We start from the raw sequence: 23,195 nt of genomic DNA, 5'->3' as shown, positions 1-23,195 counted from the left end.
CGCTTACTTGGCCTTACATGTAATAGATTTGAAAAATAAAAACTATTTACTTATACATTGTATAAAAGTAAACATATACTACTTTTTACGCATCAACCCCTTGTTTTAACTTAAAACCCTTCTTTTAAAAGTTGAAACTCTTTTTTAAAATATAAATGGGTAGTGTCAGACTAGTTCACACTCAAAAATTTAAAGAAAAATTATAATTAGTCCATTACCAAAAATTTCGTACTAGTAATATATAAAAGCTTTGGCATTCAGGAAAAAAAAGGCAGCCCGGTGCATTAAGTTTCCGCTATGTACGGGGTCCGGAAAAAGGCCGGACCACAAGTGTTTATCGTGCACAACTTTACTCTGTATTTCTGCAAAAGGCTGTTCCACGGCTCGACCTGGTCACATGACAATAATTTTACCAATTATGCCAAGACTCCCCTTCGGCATTGAGAAATGTGTTTTATGAACAAAATAAACACACGCAAAATAAATATTGAAGCCAATCTCAACCACTTGATGTCCAATTAAATTCTTTCTTTTTTAATCATAAAGACCCTTAATTATATAATGTGGAATAAAGCTTAACTTTTATAAAGTAAGTCGTATTTGGAAACTTAGAATCATTAAGAAGGCAAGATAATATAAAAAATAAGAATTTGATACATTTTCTGAAGGTTTACAAAGTTACAAAACTGAAGGTTTATAATGAGATATGAGAAAATGAAGATTATGGATTTGAACATGGCAATGCACTTAGCTAAAAGTTTCTTTATACATTTTTTTTTGTCTTTCCTTTTCTTTCTTTGATGAACATCAGTCATAAAATTAGTTTTGAACAAATAATTTCTTTTTTAATTTAATACCTTAATACGCTTGTGAAAAGAGTGGGCATTAAAGATTCAGACAACGTACAAACTTCTTCTTTTTTTCTTAAATTCCGTATCGAGTCAAACTACAACTACTACCCAGTATAATTCCACCAAGTGTGGTCTGGGGAGAGTAGAATATACGTACTGTTTCCGAATGACCCTTGGCTAAAGAACGTGAAGGAATCTCTGATAGCAAGTGATAGCAAGACAAATAGTTAGAAAACTAAATCAGAGATAACAAAAAAAATAGCAAGATAGTACCGATAACAAGTAATATCAAGATAGTATATTTAGACAAATAAGTCCAAGGCGGCACACGAGAATATGACGAAGTCCTGCTAGCAAACTACGGAATTACCGAAGGTAAGTAGCAACAGAATAAGACTTGCGGCTATAATAAACTAAGGTGTCGAGTCAAACTACCTCACCTAAATTTGAAACGGAGAGTGTACTTGTTTGGACTTTTTTCCAAAGATTAGACCATATTGGAAAGGGAAAGAAGAAGGAAAGTCAGAAGAGAAAAGATTCTTTATGAGATTTTAGTACATAGCCAATGAGCTTAAGTTATACACATTAACACCAAAAAGATCATTTTGTACTATTAATGCAATTTAACATATAGTAACAGATTATTTTTTATTTTTTATTAAATTTATCTGTAATTATGTTATAGTGACTTGATTGTATGCATAAATATTTTTTACAACATCACTTGTCAACTGGCATACGAAAAGTACAGATCTCTTAAATTGTGATCTTTATTTCGTACAATTATTAAAGGGAACCATCTAAAATGGAATGAAAAAGATGTGGTACTGTAGAAGAGAAGTTTGAGTCAAATTCCAACAAGTTAAAACAATAAAAAAAAAAACAAGTTATAGTTATACGAAAGTAGAAAAGAAAAGATGCATTGTATTCTGGGGTATGAAAAGATCTTTGGTAGGGATTATTTTTTCCCGAATGAGATCCTATACGATGCGAATTCGGATATAATCGGGCTCTAATACAAATATCGGACGCCGGATGAGAAACCAATGCATTCTATTGTGGTAGGCGCTTGGTTTGGTTCAAAATGAATCTCTCTCTCTCTATTTTGAAGAAAGTATATATGCAGTGGCAATGAATTATCCACGTCTGTTGGGCATGGCTTTGATGCAAATTGCAGCCAATGGTAATGAAACAACGGTTGTCAGGCTGCCATCATCTGCAGCTGCAAAATGGCTAATGAAGGTGTCTTTTCTCTGTATCACGTGGAACCCCAATGGGACCAAACTCAACCTCATTCACACATTGGTCGTTTTCCTCCAAAGTCATTTCCAGCTCATTGGGTTACTTATATAGCCGACGGTTTGTCGGAAACAACATTTTTCTTACCTCAAGTTAGGGTATAATCTTCGTACACTCTATCCTTCCCAAACTCTACTTGTGAAATTTTACTGAGTTACTGTGTTATTATTGTTGGGTTACCTATATATGGTTCAATTTGTTTTTTTGCTTTTGAGTAAAAGTTAGCGTACCATGTAAATAAAAGTTAGTATACTATGTATCAACACTAGTCCGAGACTAATCCAACCCCAAAATCTCCAATTAAGTATAAAGAGATCTCAATCATCTCATCACATCGTGTCTCAGTAATTCCATTCTGATTCATTTTACCTATTTGATTCACTCTTTATCAAAAGGTTCTCTATTTTCAATGTTGAACCCAAAACCTTTTGTTATGAGCAAAGACACCCCAATTACCATCCACCTATACCCTTGGAGTAATGGGGTAGTGTCATTCTGATTCATTATAGCAATTACAAACATACAAATTTAGTTACATTAGTTAACAAGATATACTTTTAAAATAAATATTTAAAAGTAATACTTATAGGTGAAGGTCTTTTAAAGCTAAATCAAAGCCAGCTCCTTGGACATTGTATCAAGAGGAGTCAAGGCCAAAAGCGCAATATAAGAATTGTTTACATACAAAAGAGAACGAGTTTTCATCATGGATATACAAAATACACAAACTGGCAGAAACACCACCCCCTAACTTTTTACATCTCTAGAATCATCTATGACCATGAAACCTATAGTATATACCAGTTGTTAACTATCCATAATCAGCTATGCACACCAAAAGTCACAAAAAATAAATCAGATTGACATATCTTGGTTTCTACCTGCTAGTAAAAACTGCCACAAACAGCAAAAGCGTCCATCTTGTGCAGCAATAGTTGGGACTGGGAGTGATCAAAATATATAAGTCCATAGTAAAGTTATGTCAGAAACAGCATTTGTGTAGCAAAAAGGGAGATAGCTTTTCTGGTAAACTAGAATATAGCTCAAGGGCGAAACAGATGATCCTCCTTGCTAAGGTATATCTGATATAGTTGGTGACAGTACTTAGTTGCTAATCTTTTACATTCTGCATGATCCTTTGGACGTACTTCCACCACGGCTTTTCTGAGTTTATGTTGTGGATCCCCATCGATCAGATATTCACCCAAAGCAGTTATGCTGCAAAAAAACACATGAAAAATCTTATAGAAAGTATAAAGGATATAGTGCCAGTTTAAAGAAACTAAAATACAAAGCCACGAGAAAAACAATCACATTGATTATAAAGAGAAACTGGATATTGCATGTTCCATTTCAACAATTGGATGAAACAAATCCAACAATCTGATCAAGTAGTCAGAACTGGATCCAATCATTTACCCCCACAATAAGCTTGTCACAAATATATGTCTTGGGTCTGTATTTTTACACAATCCTTACTGTAGACAATCCCCTCTTAAATGTTTCTACTTAATTTGCATGTTTCCCTTGTGTTTTGGTGTTATAAGTATCTTTGCTTCCTATGTTTTCACTACTCCCACCTTCTAACCTTCAACTTCACAATTTTGGCACTAACCACCTTGAACCTAATGTAGACACCCAAAAAAATGATGTTCTTCTGGAATTTTTGGACACCAACCTCTACATAAGTCGTTCAAACACACAGTTACTTGAGCATTGCTGCCAAGAAAAGAGGAAAGTTTTAAGTCTTGCAGAAGCCATACGTGAGTTAATCCGTCAAATGAAGGCAGCTGTAAATGTTCTTTCAAGTTCAGCCTCGTTAGCACCAAAGAAAAGCTGAAGCTTAAAAGCAGTGCATGAAGAATACAAGGACAAATTTACTAATACCTAAAGCCCAAAGACATGAAGTGTGCTTCAAGGATAAAATTTGATTGATCTCATGTTACAAAGACCTTAACAGGCAAAACCATGCAGAGACAGATAATACTGTAACAGTCAGTAATGAGAATCGATCAGCGCAATCCAATGAAGAGGAGGTTCAGATAACCTTTTAGAAACAAAATAACTCATCTATAACTTTTCATGAACCAGGACTAAATTTTCAACATGTATTCTCAACATTTTGAAAAATCAACACAAGCACCCATGTCATCTGCTAGAAACAAGACATAGGTAAATCAGGCAAAAATGAAAGGTTTGGTTACCTTTTTCCTCAATATACATGAGTTCAGTTAACTTAAGATTAGTTGTTCCCCTCTTTTTGATTTGATTATCGTAAATTAAACATCTGGATTGACTAGACATCATTTTTATCTTTGATAAGTTAACTAAAGACCTTTAAGGAAATGAAAGTTGAAAGATGTAATTACAACTGAAGCAAAATAAGAGCCCATGCTCAAGGATAGAGGCAAGGAAAAAGTAGTTATTTAAAAAGTACTATTGAATCCAATACGCTATCATGTTGTAAAATCAAAAGTAGGCATTGCACCTTATACAACCCAAGAAGACATACCATTAGGACTTTGAGAGGGTTCGTAGACATTCTTTTACGTAAATAAACCCAATTAGTGACTTTTATAGGCAATTGGAAGCATGGTGCATTTGAGAAACAGTACACTTAGCAATTAGCATGAAAAAGTATTAGTACTTTATAAAACTTTTGACAGTGGATTGTCAGTCCCAAATTTCACACTATGAACTTATTTTGGAGAAACTTGTAGTACCATTAATCAAATTAAGAATGAATTATTTTATGTCGCACGCAATATTAAGGTCTTTACATTGCAATTAGGTATTCAATCTCATTGTTCATTCAATTTTAATTTGCAAAACAAGTTTCACATTTACAATAGAATTCTATTCTGATTTCCTCCATCAACTGTGAGTTGCGAGTCCTTTTTCTGCAGAACAACAAGGATGCATTAATGCATTCACCTATTAGTGAATATATCTACAAAATGAACAGCACATTGACAAGAATAATGGCATTGGAAGAAACATCTTTCTTGCTATTAACCAGCAATACTTGCTTAGTGGTTATGCTGGTAAGGTAAAATAGCAGTTTAATAATCAAGCTAATAATGTTACCACTAGAAAGATAAACCTGTCAAAGGATCAGGTAGTAATTGCACGTACCTGATTTTATCAGATTGACTCAAACCCTGACTCTTGGTAAAAGAGAGGCTCTTGGAAGAGATGTTTGGAGAAATCTGCTGCCTATAAAGTGCGCATATCGCCTTCATGCAGAGTTCAGCATCCTTCTCAAAGGATGATCTTAAACAATCTTCCGAGAAAAACGTTTTACCTTTAATACTTTTGATTAGAATTTCCATGCTTTTGTCACTCAAATCATTGTCTGAATCCGACGAACTATCAATAATCCCATTAAGCTTGTACAGATCAGACTTGGAAGAAAGTTGAGAATAAAACTTCCTTTCGTTTTTGTCATCACAGAGTCTTATGAACCCCGTTTTATGGGAACTGCCATGAGCAAAGGACAACATTCCATTATCATCACCCTTGTCGCTCTCAATTAAACTTTTTTTCCTCTTGGACAATGAAGTAGATAATTCCTCTATAACCTCTTCTTTTATACGCTTACGAAATGTTAAATTCCTACCGACACCATCACTGTTTGAAACACATGCCATTGCCTTCTCATCATCACTGTCACTAATGAGAACAATTGATGACCCAGCCCTGACAGGTACTGTATCCAAGTTATTCTTGATGGAGTCTCCTGCTTCACATGCTGATAGATCTACAATAGGTGCTCTATTCTCACAAGCCAAGATGGCAGGGAGAGGGTCTGAAAGAAAGCACCAAGAATTTAGTCAATTTGCGCGAGCATGTCGGTGCCAGAAACACTTGTCTTCACTAAAGTATGAGAGCCATCAATAGAGTGCACATGAATGCACCTGTGTTTGTGTAGATGTGTATATGCACATTACCTCTAAAATGTATACAGATTGTTCCTAGAATCAATCATCATGTGCAGAACCTCTAATCAGAGTCATGGTTATACTACACAAGAGTTGAAAGAAAAGAAAACCGAGGCCATCTAATGGTCTTTGAGTTATGCCAAAAGTGTAAAAGTGACTACAAAAAGCTCAACCTTAAATTTTAGCAAGTAGTTCTCAAGTTAGGAGCATCAGAAACTAACAATAGGAGCCACTATTACCCCATTATCTAGAGATATAACCAAGCACATTTATTAGACTATTACTAGTGTAACAATATATTGTTTCAGGGTTTTGATAATTATAAATATTGAAACCATTGAGACTGGGGCATTCACCGAAAGTATATTAAACTATTAGATAGAGGACTTAAAATGTCATACTTATTCTTCCTTAGTGCAAGGCATAATATAGTTCAACTATCACTTATTAGTAAGATAGAACGTCTTTGATAACTAATACATCCAATGTTCTTCAAAACTGCTGGCTGTAGCTCCTAGTCAAACAGCTACATGAGATATTTATATAATGATTGACACTATCCAATAGTCATTCAACATGGAGCTAAATTGACTTCTACTCCACTTTCTAGATGAGTTCATTTGCTACTTTTCCGCCAAGAAATTTAAAATTCTAATTTCCAACTATCTTCAAGTTGCTACACTAATTTCAGCAGGATGGGAGAGCAATGCAAAAGGCTGGGTAGCATTTCTTTTCAATTTATGTTATATGACACAAGGTAAAGACCTTGCTATTCTTCAGCTAAGCACAAGCTGCAACGAAGTATGCTTGTTAAAGTTTTCAAACAAATAAGAATAAATTCCAAGGAAAATGATGACTTTTTCACTTTTCTCTCACACACCATGCAACATATAGCTGCAAATATCTTGGTCAATTTACATACAATGCAAGATATAAGACTGCAAATATTCTTGATCATAGAATGAAAAGGACTGACGTCTTCACTTCTCAAACCAAAACTAGTTGAGAGGTCGGTTAAACGCCACAAATAACAAGACATGTTTGAATAAGTACCTGCTTCTTCTGAACGACATCTCTTCTTTCCTAAGTTGGAAAGATTGCTATTTACCCGGGCAGAACCACAAGCAGAAGGCATGGGATGAAATGCCTGGGCATCAGGACAATTATCCATATTTGTTTTTGCTGAAACAAAGTCCGTATTACCACTACCTGCAGCGACACCCATGTGACCATGTCATTCCTAGGCAGCTAGACTTTGAAAGTAAATAAGAATATAAACCACAACTGCACACAATCACCAAATCAGAGTCTACCACATTTACAGTTCCACACAAATACTTTTTTTATACAGTGGTGTCCAAACCAACTTGCATGCACCTCGACTATTCCACTAGGTAAATGCTAGCTCCCACCAGCACACGTACTAACTCTGCCCACCAAAACTTAGGCAAATGGGAAGAGATCACTTACTATTTTTTTTACAGAGACCTCATTGACCACTAGGTCACACCCTTAGGTGCCACACAAATACTTAAGTCCACAACCAAGTAAAAATTACAGCAGTCATGCATAAATATAGATAAGTATTTCCACTCAATAACTGTAACTAAAATGTTGAAAAGCCAACACATAACACAATTAAACTGTAAAAAAAAAAAAAAAAAATGTAAGCATAATACCTTCCTCTACAACCTCCTCCTTCGCCGCTTCCCAATCTTCTGCCATTTTTTGGATCACCGAGACATCCTCATCACGTTTTTTCGCAATCTCCTCTTCCAGGATTGAAATTCTATCAGCCAACTCTTTATATTTTTCCTCAGCTTCAGCTTTTTCTTTTTTCAGTACCTCACATTTACTCTGAAAATTATTCATTTGATCCTCCATATTTAACTTATCCAGTTCAACTAAAGCATGGGCCTTCTCTGCTAAATAAAAATCCCTCTTAATATTTTGAATTTCTGTCCTCAGCTGTTTTTCTCGGCCCATTAAAATTTTTTCAACCAGAGAGAAATCCCTCTCCCGAAAAGCCGATTTTAGATAAGAAATCAGCTCCGGTATAGTTGAAGCTTGCGAAATAACTTCTGGCTTCGATTCGTATACCGATTCTGAATTCCGTGTGGTTCTCACAAGCGAGGTGATTACTGGTCTTATCTCAGCACTCATCGTAAAACTATTTAAAAGCTAAAAACTGATGAGACCAAGTGAAAACCTAGAACGTTTTGAAGAGCGAAGAGTTCTTACGCCGCCGTCGCCGGCGAAGACGATGGCCGGGGAGCGGTGAGTGCGGTGGATTTTCGGAATCTTTCCGTTTCAGGTGAAAAGTCGCGTGGAGTGTGTACGGGTCACGCGAGGGAAGATGAAGCGGGAAATAGGCTTAGCTGTCCCTTTGGGATAATAAAACAAAATTTATTTTCATAAATAAATAAAACGTTTTTTTATCATCCAATAATACTTTGTTACTTGGCCACCAAGGATAAGTACACATGAGATGAAACTTTAGAATTGTTTGGAAATTAGGAAGATGACAAAATAGGAATAGGATAAAATGGTAGAGAAATTTTTTTCCTTTGCTTGGTTAAAGAGAAATTGGTAAAAAAAAAAAGAAATGCGAGGGAATTGAGATAAAAAAAACATTAGGTGGGCGTTTGGACATAACAATTGTAAAATTTAGAAAAAGGTGAAAACAATTTCAAATGCAAATGACATTTGAAAATTAGAATTGTATTTGGACATAATATAATTTTAGGTTGTTTTTGAATTTTTGTAAGTGATCTGAAGTGGAAATTTTGAAAAACAACTTTTTGGTGTTTTTGAAATTTTCGAAAAAAATCTCAAATTTCATCTTTAAATGAAAATTGAAAATTTTATGACCAAACACTGATTTCAAAAAAAAAAAAGTGAAATTTTCGGGAAAAAAAGGAAAAAAGAAAATTATGGCCAAACGGGTCCTAGGTGACTCTTTTGAAAAAGACAGAGTTATCTAATATTTATGTTAGTGAAATATAGCAAGTATCCGATAAAATAGTGGTGTAAACTAGATTGGAATTTTACTGCTGTTAAAAAGAGTCAGTAAACTAGATCGGAATTCCATTGTGTTAGTGAAAACTTCTTATCCAAGAGGAGATGTTCTCCTCATTTCAATTTCTTTAGTTTTCTACTCTATTTCGTAAAAATTGCACGGGGCGCCTTATTTGGTCGTCTCCATTTAATATATACTCATTTTTTAAAAAATTTTAATTTGTACCCACTTTTAAACAATTTCAGCCCATTTTCTCCTCTTTCGTTTTCTTCTTCTTCTTCTTTCTTCTGCTGTTGTTGGTGTTGCTATGAATATACAGTAATACAGATATATGTTGAATCCTAATGACTCGTATATCAAGTTTACGAGGGTTTTATGAAGCTTCTCGCTCTCTCTTTCTTCTTCTTTTTGCTTTCTGTATTGTATCTTTCCCTTTCTCAGTTGCTCATCCTTTATTTATTTTTACAATATAGCTTCTACACCAGCAGGGTACAGACACCATAATAATCTTGTGTTAAGAAAATTGAACCATGAGTTACTAGTGTTTCAATCTGGCTAGTATATTAGAAAGCTTTTTCAAAAACTTTAGTTTATATAGTGCTGAAGTTTTTACAAATGAACTAAATAACTTCAACATCTCTGCTGAAATTTTTGAAAAAGCTTATCCAGGACAAAAAAACTTCAGCTTATTTAGTGTTGCATCTTCTGCTGAAATTTTTGAAAAAACTTAATGACAAAACTAATGAATCCAGAACAAAAAACTTCAGCTTATTTAGTGCAATTACAAACAAAAACTTCAGCAAATAGAGAACAAAATTTCAGCTACTATGCTTAAGTTCAGCAATTACAAACAAAAATTTCAGCAAATAGAGAATAAAACTTTAACTACTATGCTTAAGTTCAGCAATTACAAATAAAAACTTCAGCACACTTGCTACTTCAGGCCCGTTTACTAGAATGCTGAAATTTTGCGTGATTGTCTTTGCTACTTCAGCCTCGTATCCTGAAGTTACGCGAAAAAGCAGGTACGCTTGCAAATTTTTTTCCAAAGCGGACACAAGTTGAAACGTGATCTAAAAAACGGGTATAGATGCAAATCCCCCTCTATTTTTGTATGTAAAAAGATAGTTGCTAGTACTTGCTAATAACTACATCTATCGCGTCTTGGATTATTTGTTTTGGGGCTAATGATAAAAATCCCTCACTCCACGCGATAAGTAAAAGCTTGAGCATAGCACAAATATTGCATATTTTTAATAAGTGCATAGCGCACGTATTGTCACTCAATTGTAACCAAAATATTGAATAGCTTAGGCATAGTAATTGGTAACTGTTACAGATGTCACAAATATCCATACAAGTGCAATACCTTCGCCTCCTGATTAACCGCGCCCATTTTCAGTTGAATCACAACCAGTGGCGAAGTTAGGAATTTCTTTAAGGATGTTCAAATTTAAAAGAAGTGAAAAAAATTCCGACAAAGGGTGTTAAATATGTGTTATATACTTCGAAAATATAATATTTTACCTATGTAAACAGTGTAATTTTTCGACGAAGGGTGATCAGTTGACCACCCTTATCAATATGTGGCTTCGCCACTGATCACAACCCATGTCAGTCTCAGGTGCATGAGAACTGCTTATCCTTGGTCGAGTCCAAATTGCTGCATACGACCCAAGAAGACATTCTATTAGGACGTCAGAGAGGAAAAACTTTACTATATGCGTCACACAAATGACACTAGTTGTGTGAGGCTTTGTTTTGTCCCACAACAAAGTAGACCCAAGGTTTTGTGGATCCAAATATGTTAGAATTAGGTTCACTTTGTTGTGAGACAAAACAAAGCCTCACACAACTAGCTAGTATCAGTTGTGTGAGGCACAAAATAAAAAATTTCACATCATGACGATTAGAGAATTACACTTCTATTTTGAAGAACTTTTGACAACTAAATGTCGATCTCAAATTCACATGACTAACTTATTTAGTAAGAAATTTGTAGTAACAAACAATCAGATCAATGACGTGTAATACTAAGGCCCTTGCACCGCAATTAAGTACGCGATCTCATTGTTCATTCAATTTCAATATGCACACAAAATTTAGTATTAAAAATACAAGTACATTTTTATCAACTGTGAGTTGTAGATCCTTTTTCTGCTGACCAAAAAGACACATTAAAAGGATACACAACAACGACACTTCAATCCTAGAGCTGTCAAAATGGGCTAGCCTAGCCCAACCCAGCCAAAGTTTTATGGGCTTTTAAATTTCGTGGGCTAGGACGGGTCGATCCTTCATCTATATAGTCCTTAAAATGACCAACCTAGCCCAGCCCTAAGAGGGTCGCGGGCCGGCTCGGCCCTTCAATTTTTTAGAAAAAAAATATTTTTTCAAATCTCTAGATATTTTTTCGTGGCATAATCTCCTAATCATATGAACGACTTCTGTTTATTTAGAGTGTACAAGAATCTTGATATTTGATAAGGAATCTCGTAATTGAAATACAAATTTTCTATATCTCTAGCTCTCCTATTTTCAACGTTACACGAATATTTTTTAAGTACTTTTCTTTCACTTTCCTTAGGTTCCGGAATTGCTTCAATAAGTTTATATGTTAAGGTTTTTTATTTTAGGTTTAACATTATTTGTTGATTTCATAACTATAGTCCATAAAATTTTAAAATTCATGAAATTTGCTAGTGTTGTCAATTTTCTTTGGGTAGTAAAACTTGATCTTTTTCTATATTGAAAAGTAATTTAATAACTAATAATATATTAAAGTAACCAAACTGATTATTGGCCACTTAAAGTAATATTTTCTTTTGAAAAAAATTATTATTGGCCACTTAAAACTTTCCTAGTTCGTTGTTAATTAAGCAAAAGAAAAACTAATCTTGTCATACTACATGCATGTCAAAAATATAAATTATAGTTGATATGAAAGGATAAATGAGCAATCTAAGGTTGGAAAATGAGGATTATAGTTAATATTTTTTTAGTTTTTACTTTTTTAAAATATTTAAATTCAAATTTAATTAATTTTTGGTTCACGGGCCTGCCCAGCCTCGGTCAAGCCTCAAGGGCCAGCGGACTGACTTGGACCGGGCTTATAAGCCTCAATTTTAAATAGGCTAAAAAAATCCCAACTCAATCCTACCCAAGTAGCGGGTTGGGTTGGGCTGGCCTCACGGGCAAAACCCATTTTGACGGCTATACTCAATCCCAAACAAATTGGTGTCGCTATTTGTGAATATATCTATAAAATGAACGGCGAATCAACAAGTTATGCCATAGGAAGAAATATAGTTATCGTGCTTTATCTAGATAAATAAATACATGATTGGAATTCTTACTTTTCCAACAGTACTTGCTTTATGGTTATACTATAAAGGGTCGTTTGGTATGGTGCATGAGAATAATGCTGAATATGGTGTATTAGTAATGCTTGCATTAGTTATGCATTTCTTCTCTATTATTTGGTTTGATGTATTAAAGCATTGCACAATTTCTAAAAGAATTATTTGTTTACAAAAATACTCTCAAAACTAGTCCATCACTCAAACTTTTTAAAAGAAACATATGTTAAGAAATATTTTTACATGAAAAAGTTAAAAAGTAGAACTAAATATTTATTTATAAAAAAGGAAATATGCTAAGTATTTATTTATTTACTAAAGATATAATTGTGTTTCTCACTATTTGAATTATTTTAAACTTGCATTAATATAATAACTAGCATATTTTAATCAAGCATAAATTTTGAAGGACAATTTTATCTTTAACTAAGCTAATGCATGCATTAAAACTCATTGCATTGCTAATACCATGGTTTTCTATGAATTAGTTATGCATAGGATAATACCAAATAGAATGTATAACTAATACTTGCATAACTAATACATAGGTTCAAAATATCTATCAAACAAGGTATTATTAATATACAAAGTTAATGCAAACATTATTTTATCTAATGCATCCTACGAAACGACCCCCAAAGGTGAAGCAGCAGTTGAGTAATCAGGCGAATAAAGTTACAATTAGAAAGGCCAGGTTGTAATTAATTTTTTTTCGAATTTATCAGATTGACTCACTTGCTGACTCTTGGTAAAAGAAAGACCCTTGGAAGATATGCTTGTAGAAATTTGTTGCTGATATATATAGTGCACCTAACTGTATTCATACAACGTCTACCTTCTCTAGTTCTTTTGATTAACATATCCATATTAATTCTTATCACTGCATGGATCATTATCTTAATCTAAAGAACTCTCAATCATTAATCTCATTAACTTTGTATAAATCACATCTTCTAAAAGAAAGTTGAAAATCACACTTCCCTCCGACTTATTGTCATCATAGTGCCTAATAGACACTGCTGTATTTCTGGAAATGTCATGAGCAAAAGACTTCTTTTTATCACAATCTAATCTTGACTAGATCTTGTCTTTTGTTTACCAAATGAAGAACCATCATTGTTGCCAGTGTCACTTAAAACATTTCCACTAAAATGAAGATAAAGATTATGAACCTTAAAGAGCCGAGTGCGTGCAAATTTATGTAACAACAACAACAACGAACCCGGTGTATTCCCGTAAATGGGGTCTGGAGAGGGTAGTGTGTACGCAGACCTTACCCCTACCTTATAAAGATAGGGAGGCTGTTTCCGATAGACCCTCGGCTCATTTGTGTAAATAATAAAAATCTTCACTGTTAATAAGAGGACTTAAACTCCATAATATTGTTTCTTCAATTCCTTGCTACGAGGCATAGCACAGTTTTTTTTTTATATTTTTAATCTGATGCATTACTGCCAGAATCACACAACATGTAAAGTATAGAACTTTTTTTGAATAGCAATACATCCAATATTCTAATGCATTGTATTGCTTTTGGATATCAAGATCTCAGCATGAAAAATGCATGGCCTGTAAATTTTTCAAAACTGCTGGCATTAGCTCCTAGTCTAACGGCCGTACACATTGTTTATCAAATGGCTGATGCTATCCAACTGTCACTAAACAACATGGTGCTAAATCAGATTTCTACTCCACTTTCTAGCTGACTTCATTTGCTTCTGTTCGACAAAGTCACTGATATTTGTCTTCCAGATATTTACTTTAACAAAGCAGGAGGTTGTCTTTCAGATATGTGGACAAGAGGGGTTGCTCTGATGGTAAGCAACATCCGCTTCCAACCAAGAGGTTGTGAGTTCGAGTCTCCCCGAGAGCAAGGTGGGAAGTTCTTGGAGGGAAGGATGTCGGGGGTCTATTTGGAAACAGCCTCTCTACCCCAGGGTAGGGGCAAGGTCTGCGTACACACTACCCTCCCCAGACCCCACTAAGTGGGATTATACTGGGTTGTTGTAAAGCAGGAGGTTATGTTAGAGATTGTTATTCATCGTTGATGACTAGAAATCACCGATATAACAAGTCATGCCCTAATTTAGGATCACCACAATACTGTTGAAGTTTGGCAAAATGCCAAAGTCCCACATTGGTTGGGAGTTAAGTTTGGAAGGGATTTTTCCCCTATAAAAGAAGGCCTAATGTTTAGGATTGAAACACACCTCTCATTTGCCTTCTCATCTGTTTAAGACATTTGTATCTTCTCTCTTTAGTATTATTTCACTTGTATTTTTGGAGTGGAATAAAATATTTGGTTGTGTCCGAGGAGTAGGCAAAATTAGCCGAACCTCGTAAATTCTGGTGTTCCCTTTATTATTGCTTTATTGTCTTATTTATTATTTGGTGGTTGTCATAATTTTTGGTATAGTAGTTGTGACTTATTCACACTCTATACATTTGGCTTCCGCAACAATTGGTATTAGAGCCAAGGTACTGTCTAAGTATGCTCTGTGGTTGCAGCATAGTCTGATCTTCCACATCAGAAAAGATTTATCTTGGTAACTGAGTCAAGGTTCTGTCTGAGTATGCTCTGTAGTTGCAGCTTAGTCTGATCTTCTACATCAGAAAGGAAATAATCTTGATTTGTGTCGTCAGCTATTAAATAATATTTGTGTCAAATATGGGGGACAATAAACAAGAAGAATCTACATCAAGTGTCAACAATACGTCATCATTGGCATCTTCGCTTATGACAAGAATTGTGTCAAATGCGAAATTTGCGGTAGAAATTTTTGACGGGTCCGGACATTTTGGGATGTGGCAAGGCGAGGTTCTAGATGTTCTTTTTCAACAAGGGCTAGATCTGGCCATTGAAGAAAAGAAACCAGATGTTATTGGAGAAGAAGATTGGAGAATTATCAACCGTGTTGCTTGCGGTACCATTCGATCCTACCTTGCTAGAGAGCAGAAATATCCATACACAAAGGAAACTTCTGCAAGTAAATTATGGAAAGCACTGGAGGATAAATTTTTGAAGAAAAACATTCAAAATAAATTGTACATGAAGAAGAGACTGTTTCACTTCACCTATGTTCCTGGTACCACGATGAATGAACATATCACCAGTTTCAATAAGTTGGTCACAGATTTGCAAAATATGGATACAACTTATGATGATGGTGACTTGGCCTTAATGTTGTTGGCGTCACTTCCTGATGAGTACGAGCACCTTGAAACTACTCTACTCCATGGAAATGACGAAATTTCTCTCAGAGAAGTTTGTTCAGCTTTGTACAACTATGAACAAAGAAAGCGAGAAAAACAGAAGGGCGGAGAAGGAGAAGCACTGTTTGTGAGGGGTCGTCCTCAAAATCAAACGAGGACAAAGAAGGGAAGATCCAAGTCAAGATCCAGACCCAGCAAAGATGAATGTGCCTTTTGTCGAGAAAAAGGGCACTGGAAGAAAGACTGTCCGAAGTTGAAGAATAAGGCCAAACATAACAATGGAAAGGCCATTATGGATTCAAATGTAGCTGATTGTGATGATTCAGACTTCTCATTAGTTACAACAGAGTCATCAACATCATCAGACATATGGTTGATGGACTCGGCTTGTAGCTATCATATATGTCCCAACAGGGACTGGTTCATGGAATTTCAAGAAGGAGAATATGGAGTCATCCACACAGCGGATAACAGCCCTCTTACCTCATATGGCATTGGTTCAATACGATTAAGGAACCATGATGGAATGATCAGAACATTGATAGATGTTCGATATGTACCGGATTTGAAGAAGAATCTCATCTCTGTGGGAGCCCTAGAATCAAAAGGGTTCAAAATCATTGCAGAAAATGGAGTGATGAGAGTATGCTCCGGTGCACTAGTGGTAATGAAGGCTAATCGGAAGAATAATAATATGTACCGCTATCGTGGCAGTACAGTTATTGGGACAGCGACAGTAACATCCAGTGACGACAAAGAGGCAGAAGCAACCAAGCTATGGCACATGCGCTTGGGACATGCTGGAGGAAAATCCTTGAAAACTCTATCAGATCAAGGATTGTTAAAAGGAGTAAAGGCTTGCAACTTGGAGTTTTGTGAGCATTGTGTCAAAGGGAAACAGACAAGGGTTAAATTTGGTACAGCGATCCATAATACTAAAGGCATTTTGGATTATGTACACTCTGATGTTTGGGGTCCTTCCAAAACACCTTCATTGGGTGGGAAGCACTATTTTGTAACCTTTGTTGATGATTTTTCTCGAAGAATGTGGGTGTATACAATGAAAAACAAAGATGAAGTGCTGGAAATTTTTCTCAAATGGAAGACGATGGTGGAGAATCAAACAGGCAGGAGGATCAAGTGTATTCGCACAGACAATGGAGGTGAATACAAAAATGATCATTTCAATAAGGTCTGTGAAAATGATGGCATCGTCCGACACTTCACTGTTAGACATACACCACAACAGAATGGAGTGGCAGAACGTATGAACCGGACCTTGCTGGAGAAGGTACGGTGTATGTTGTCCAATGCTGGCTTGGGCAAAGAATTTTGGGCTGAGGCAATTACATATGCATGTCACCTCATTAATCGTCTACCATCTGCTGCTATTGATGGCAAAACACCATTTGAAAAATGGTACGGAAAACTTGCTGTAGATTATAACTCTTTGCACGTGTTTGGCTCAACTGCATATTATCATGTGACGGAGTCAAAATTGGATCCAAGGGCAAAGAAGGCTATTTTTATGGGAATTACTTCTGGAGTCAAAGGATATCGCTTATGGTGCCCTATGACAAAGAAAGTAATATTCAGCAGAGATGTTACCTTTGATGAATTTGCTATGGTAAATAAGGTAACAGAAGATACCAAACAAAATGAAGGTGCTTCTAAGAAGGTGGAGTTTGAGGGAAAATTTATTTTTCCTACACAAGAAGCAGAGGAGGAAACAAATGAAGATTACCCTCTGGAAGGAGAGCCAGTAGAGGAGATTCCAACTCAGGAATCTCAACAACAACTTGAATCAATAGCAACCAGCAGGCCAAAAAGAACAATAACGAAACCTGTTCGTCTCATAGAGACGGTTGCTTGTGCAACCTCAATTGTAGCTGATGATGTTCCTACTACTTATAAAGACGCTGTCCAAAGTTCAGAAGAAGATAAGTGGAGGATTGCCATGAATGATGAAATACAGTCCCTTCATCAGAATCATACATGGAGATTGGCCAATCTCCCGAAGGGAAGAAAGCAATTGGGTGCAAATGGGTATTTGCAAAGAAGGAAGGATTTCCTAACCAAGTAGATGTTCGCTACAAAGCAAGATTGGTGGCCAAAGGATATGCTCAAAAGGAGGGAATTGATTACAATGAAGTGTTTTCTCCAGTTGTAAAACATTCCTCCATTAGAATTATGTTGGCTTTGGTAGCACAATTGGATTTGGAACTAGTTCAGATGGATGTAAAAACTGCGTTTTTACATGGAAACTTGGAGGAGGAAATCTACATGACTCAGCCAGAAGGATTCAAAGTTGCTGGAAAAGAAAATATGGTGTGCAAACTTGAAAAATCGTTGTACGGATTGAAACAATCTTCTAGACAATGGTACAAGCGATTTGACGAGTTTATGTTGCAGCAAGGGTACAAGAGAAGCAAATACGATCATTGTGTGTATTTACACAAGCTTAAAGATGGTTCCTTTGTATATCTTCTCCTATATGTTGATGATATGTTGATAGCTTCCAAGAATTCGGAAGAAATTGATAAGTTGAAGATTCAACTGAAGAAGGAGTTCGAGATGAAGGATTTGGGTGAGGCAAAGAAAATTCTTGGCATGGAGATAATTAGAGATAGACATTCAAAGAAACTCTGTTTATCTCAAAAGGAATATTTGAAGAGAGTACTTCAACGTTTTGGCATAGATGATAAGACTAAGCCAGTTAGTACTCCACTTGCTTCCCATTTTAAGCTAAGTACTACTATGTCGCCAATGGATGAAGCTGAACGAGAGTATATGTCAAAGGTACCATACGCAAATGTTGTTGGTAGCTTGATGTATGCAATGGTTTGCACAAGGCCTGACATTTCACAAGCTGTTGGAGTTATTAGCAGATATATGCACAATCCAGGGAAGGAGCATTGGCAAGCTGTGAAGTGGATTCTACGGTATATTCATAATACTGTAGATGTCGGGTTAGTTTTTGAGCAGGAAGACAATCAGTCTGTAGTTGGATATTGTGACTCAGATTTTGCGGGTGATATGGACAAACGAAGATCAACTACTGGTTATGTGTTTACTTTTGCAAAGGCACCAGTTAGTTGGAAGTCTACTTTGCAGTCAACAGTTGCTTTGTCTACAACAGAGGCAGAGTACATGGCTATTACAGATGCTGTGAAAGAGGCAATTTGGCTTCAAGGATTGCTAAAGGAGCTTGGTGTTGAACAAAAAGGTATCACAATTTTTTGTGATAGTCAAAGTGTTATTCAATTAGCGAAGAACCAAGTTTATCATGCAAGGACGAAGCACATTGATGTTCGGTATCATTTCGTACGAGAAATCATAGAAGAAGGTGGAGTCACGGTGAAGAAAATTCATACTACAGAGAATCCTGCTGATATGCTGACAAAGGTGGTGACTGCGGTCAAGTTTCAACATTGTTTGGATTTGATCAACATTGTTGAACACTGAAGATTGAAGATGAAGACACAACCAAAATTTGTTATTGAGAGAGAATTGAAAATGTGGAATTTTGCCAAGGTGGAGATTTGTTGAAGTTTGGCAAAATGCCAAAGTCCCACATTGGTTGGGAGTTAAGTTTGGAAGGGATTTTTCCCCTATAAAAGAAGGCCTAATGTTTAGGATTGAAACACACCTCTCATTTGCCTTCTCATCTGTTTAAGGCATTTGTATCTTCTCTCTTTAGTATTATTTCACTTGTATTTTTGGAGTGGAATAAAATATTTGGTTGTGTCCGAGGAGTAGGCAAAATTAGCCGAACCTCGTAAATTCTGGTGTTCCCTTTATTATTGCTTTATTGTCTTATTTATTATTTGGTGGTTGTCATAATTTTTGGTATAGTAGTTGTGACTTATTCACACTCTATACATTTGACCTTCCGCAACAAATACACCGCTTACCCATTTTCTAAGGAAGGACCATGCACATTTAATAGTGTACCATGAATACAAAAATATAGCACTAGTTTTCATTCAATAACTGCAACCAAAATCTCGGTAGGTGCATAGTGCAGGTAACTAACAAAAATGACATAAAGGTCCATACAAAGTATATTGAATTCATATATTTCTGTTATAAAAGTTCTAATTTCAAGTTCAAGCTAGGGAGAAAATACATTCTTCTTTGAATGATATTTCTGTTATTTTCTCTTCCATTTGGAAGAGAAAGTTGTACTCTTTAGCATTTGGGTATTTGTTATTATTTGGTTGGAGATGAATCTAGAATTCTTGTGTTACCCCAGTTGATATGAAGTTTGTATTGGAGGGGAATTGAGATGACAAGAGATTTGAATTAATTTGGTTTCATGTTAGCATTAGAAATACACAATACGTGCATAAGATTTGATATTTATGTTGGGATCATAAAGTAAATTCAGAATTTTAAGTTGTATTTCATAAATGCGATTTATATGTTGCATCTTTGAAATATGATTTATAAATTGTAATTTCTATTTGATCCAACGATATTTCTCAACCTCAGTTAATTTAGAACAAATGTAAATCGTATTCACATATGTGTTTTGCATATTTTTTAAAATTACACACGATATGAATTTTTCATCCAAAATTACACAATTTGAAAATTAGAAGGAAAAAAAAACCACTGTGTACATGCTACTTTAGGATAGTATATATAACAGAAGTATAATTTTTTTCTTCCTAGTATTTTTAAAGCAAAAACTTGATCATCAGAGTTAAGAAAAGAGGAAATTTTAGGACTCATAATGCCACACAAGAGCTATTTATGTTAACTTCAAGCTCAAAAATAGCCTTGGCTAGATCAGTCTCACACAATGACCTTTCAAAGGGTTGTTTGGTCGGTAAACAAGTTATCTTATGATTTTCGGGATTAGTTAAGATTAAAAAAAAATACTACAACCCCGGGATAACTAATCCTGGGATTAATTATTCCACGATTCTATCCCAACCAAACATTGAATTAACTCATCTAAAATTTAATCCTGGAATTAATTATCTCTTATCTCTCGTATCAAACGAGCCCTAACTCTATAAATTTGCTCCAACCGTAGCAATTTTTTTGGCGACAATTCCAAGTACTTCTCATATAGCTTTCGACAACGATCTACATTACCAAGTTGAAGTTCCATTTCAATATACTTCTTAAAAATCTTGTCTTTAGGAGCCTTTCCAATTGCTTGTCCAAGAATTAATCTTGCTTGACTAATTCATTGAATTTTTCCTCACTTCATTTTCATATTTAAACCTCCTTTTTTCAACTATAGCATCTTCAATACTTTCCCTATCACCATACCGCTTCTCAAAAGTAACGAATTTTTCGTACAAATTTTCAACTCGATCTTTATCTATATGATCAAGTGCAAATTTATATATACACCTCGTTCTCTCAATTTCCTTACACCTTTCTTCAAACTCCGCGAACGCCTAGTACAATTTTTTGACTTTTTCATCGTCTACCAACTATCCACCGCTCTCTCGTAACAGTATCTAGCGTTACCTATTCCTCCATTCTTTATTTCAAAATTGGCATACGAAATCCACGAATTAACGTTACAATGACACTCTACCAATCTCTCAAAAATAGCACGTTCTCTTTCTACTTCATTGTACCTTAATTCGAACTTAATGTGTGAAAACCAACTTATGTTTATCAGGCTGCCACGTCATCCACCTTTCAAAAAAATTACGTCAGAGATTAACATTCCGTAACATCTCTTCCATGTGAATGTATATTTGTGCCATAATTGATCAACTTTGGGCAATAGGTTTACTGCCCTGTCCCATACGTTACGTGCATGGTTAATGAACTTATTTTTCATCTCAAATTCAGCGTATTTTAACCATATTGTATGGTCACGATAGTTTAATTCTATGGCACGTTCGTAAATTGAACGAGCTCGTTTGAAATCCTTTTGATTTTCTTCCCATTTTGCGTATTTGACTATCGAATTCTTGTTGTTTGGCCTTCGAATTCCTTGCGCTTGCGATTTCGGTAATCGGCGAGTTCAGTTGAGTCGGCGATTTTCTGCTTCGGCGGTAGTTGGATTTCTGATTCGTGAGATTCCCTTGCCTCCCGGAGGATTTGCTCGGCGGTGATTTGAATTGGTGCCGGAGATTTCACCTTTACTTGTATAGGTCTTCGGAATTTGACTCGGGTCGGGTCTGATTTGGAATCCATTGGAGAAATTACAATGGGTATGGAAGCTCGAAAGCATAGAAACGAAGAGAAATATAAAGCACAATGGACAGGGAGTGGATGGGTTTTATAGAGGTGAATTCACAATCCGAATGGAACTAGGAATTTTTATTTTTGCATTTACGGATTTTGAAACGCATTTTAAATACCATGAATTTTTACATGTCATCGGTAACACAAAATGGAAAAGGTGCAAATTTATTTGTTTTGTATTTTTTTTATTTCACATATCTTCTTTGTTTTGGAAATTCTTAAATAATATAAAATTATAACATTAATTATTACGGTTGGAGAATAGACAAGATAAAATCATCATAGAGTAACGTCTAATTCTTTTAATCATAAAAATTATATAATTATTTAAATTATTTTTTCAGTTTTTATAAATGATCGTGCGTAGCGCGGCAAATTAACTAGTTCTAATTATATGTCCGACATTCTTTTCCTCGGTGTTTTATCGTTATGTTGCATTATTTATCTAGGTTCGAATACTCCAATACAGTCAAACTTCACTATAACAGTCTCGTTTGTTCCGAATATTTTTAGATGTTATAGCAAAGTGCTGCTATATAGAACATATATTATAACATAACATGAAAATTGGTTCCGAAAATCTTGACTTTTATAGTGAAGTGTTGTTATATAAGGATATTGTTATGGAGATATCTAACTATATATGAAACAATATTGGATGTAATTTTAAATACTCCCTCCGTTTCAATTTATGTGAACCCATTTGACTGGGCACAAAGTTTAAGAAAAGAGAGAAGACTTTTGAATGTGTGGTGTAAAATGAAGCATATATATTTTGTGTGGCTATAAATAATTGTATAAAGGTAAATTATTTCCAAATAAGGAAAGGGGGCATTCTTTTTAGCACGGACCAAAAAGGAAATAGGTTCACATAAATTGAAACGGAGGGAATATTACTTAAGAGACAGTTTTAAAATTCTTCTTTTTTTTTTAGAGGTTTTAGTAAAATAAAGTTTTGATGTTAAAATGGACAATGATTGATGTCAAACTTTTGAAGGGCCAATTAATTTATCATGCTTCATGCTCTTTACCTCGATTCCAATGCTCTACTCATCAAGGCTTGTATTGACATTTATCTCTCACAAAAAGTGTTAGTTATATGTTAATACTAAAAGTTGAAAAAATTGAATAGTATGAAATGCAATTAAAGGAGGTGAGAAACTATTATAGAAAACAAAAAATTAAAATTTGGATGAAAGTGGCTTTCAGTCAATCTTGCAAATTTTATTTTATAGGAAAATACAAGAAATTTTTCTACTACTTGATCATGTCCAAGTAGGGTTTTTTTTTG

At 35.1% G+C, this 23,195-nt stretch overlaps 1 protein-coding gene and 1 pseudogene across 2 annotated transcripts; both read right to left on the bottom strand.

Annotated features, from left to right (window-relative positions):
* Nucleotides 1-2,743: 2,743 nt before the first annotated feature.
* Nucleotides 2,744-8,484, bottom strand: LOC107800633 (uncharacterized). Of its 2 annotated transcripts, XM_016623840.2 has the most exons (5): nt 7,771-8,484; nt 7,145-7,300; nt 5,286-5,958; nt 3,829-3,869; nt 2,744-3,368 (listed from the first exon to the last, which is right to left on the bottom strand). In XM_016623840.2, exons 1-5 carry the CDS (start codon nt 8,252-8,254, stop codon nt 3,364-3,366), a joined length of 1,359 nt encoding a protein of 452 aa, XP_016479326.1. In that variant the 5' UTR covers nt 8,255-8,484; the 3' UTR covers nt 2,744-3,363. The 2 variants fall into 2 exon arrangements, with proteins under 2 accessions (XP_016479326.1, XP_016479325.1); XM_016623839.2 differs by lacking the exon at nt 3,829-3,869.
* A 12,393-nt stretch (nt 8,485-20,877) lies between these two features.
* LOC107800628 (uncharacterized) lies at nt 20,878-22,036 on the bottom strand (annotated as a pseudogene).
* Nucleotides 22,037-23,195: the final 1,159 nt, after the last annotated feature.

Source organism: Nicotiana tabacum, chromosome 1, assembly GCF_000715075.1.
Source record: "Nicotiana tabacum cultivar K326 chromosome 1, ASM71507v2, whole genome shotgun sequence".
Lineage (NCBI taxonomy): Eukaryota > Viridiplantae > Streptophyta > Magnoliopsida > Solanales > Solanaceae > Nicotiana > Nicotiana tabacum.
This window is presented reverse-complemented; position numbering and strand designations above follow the sequence as displayed.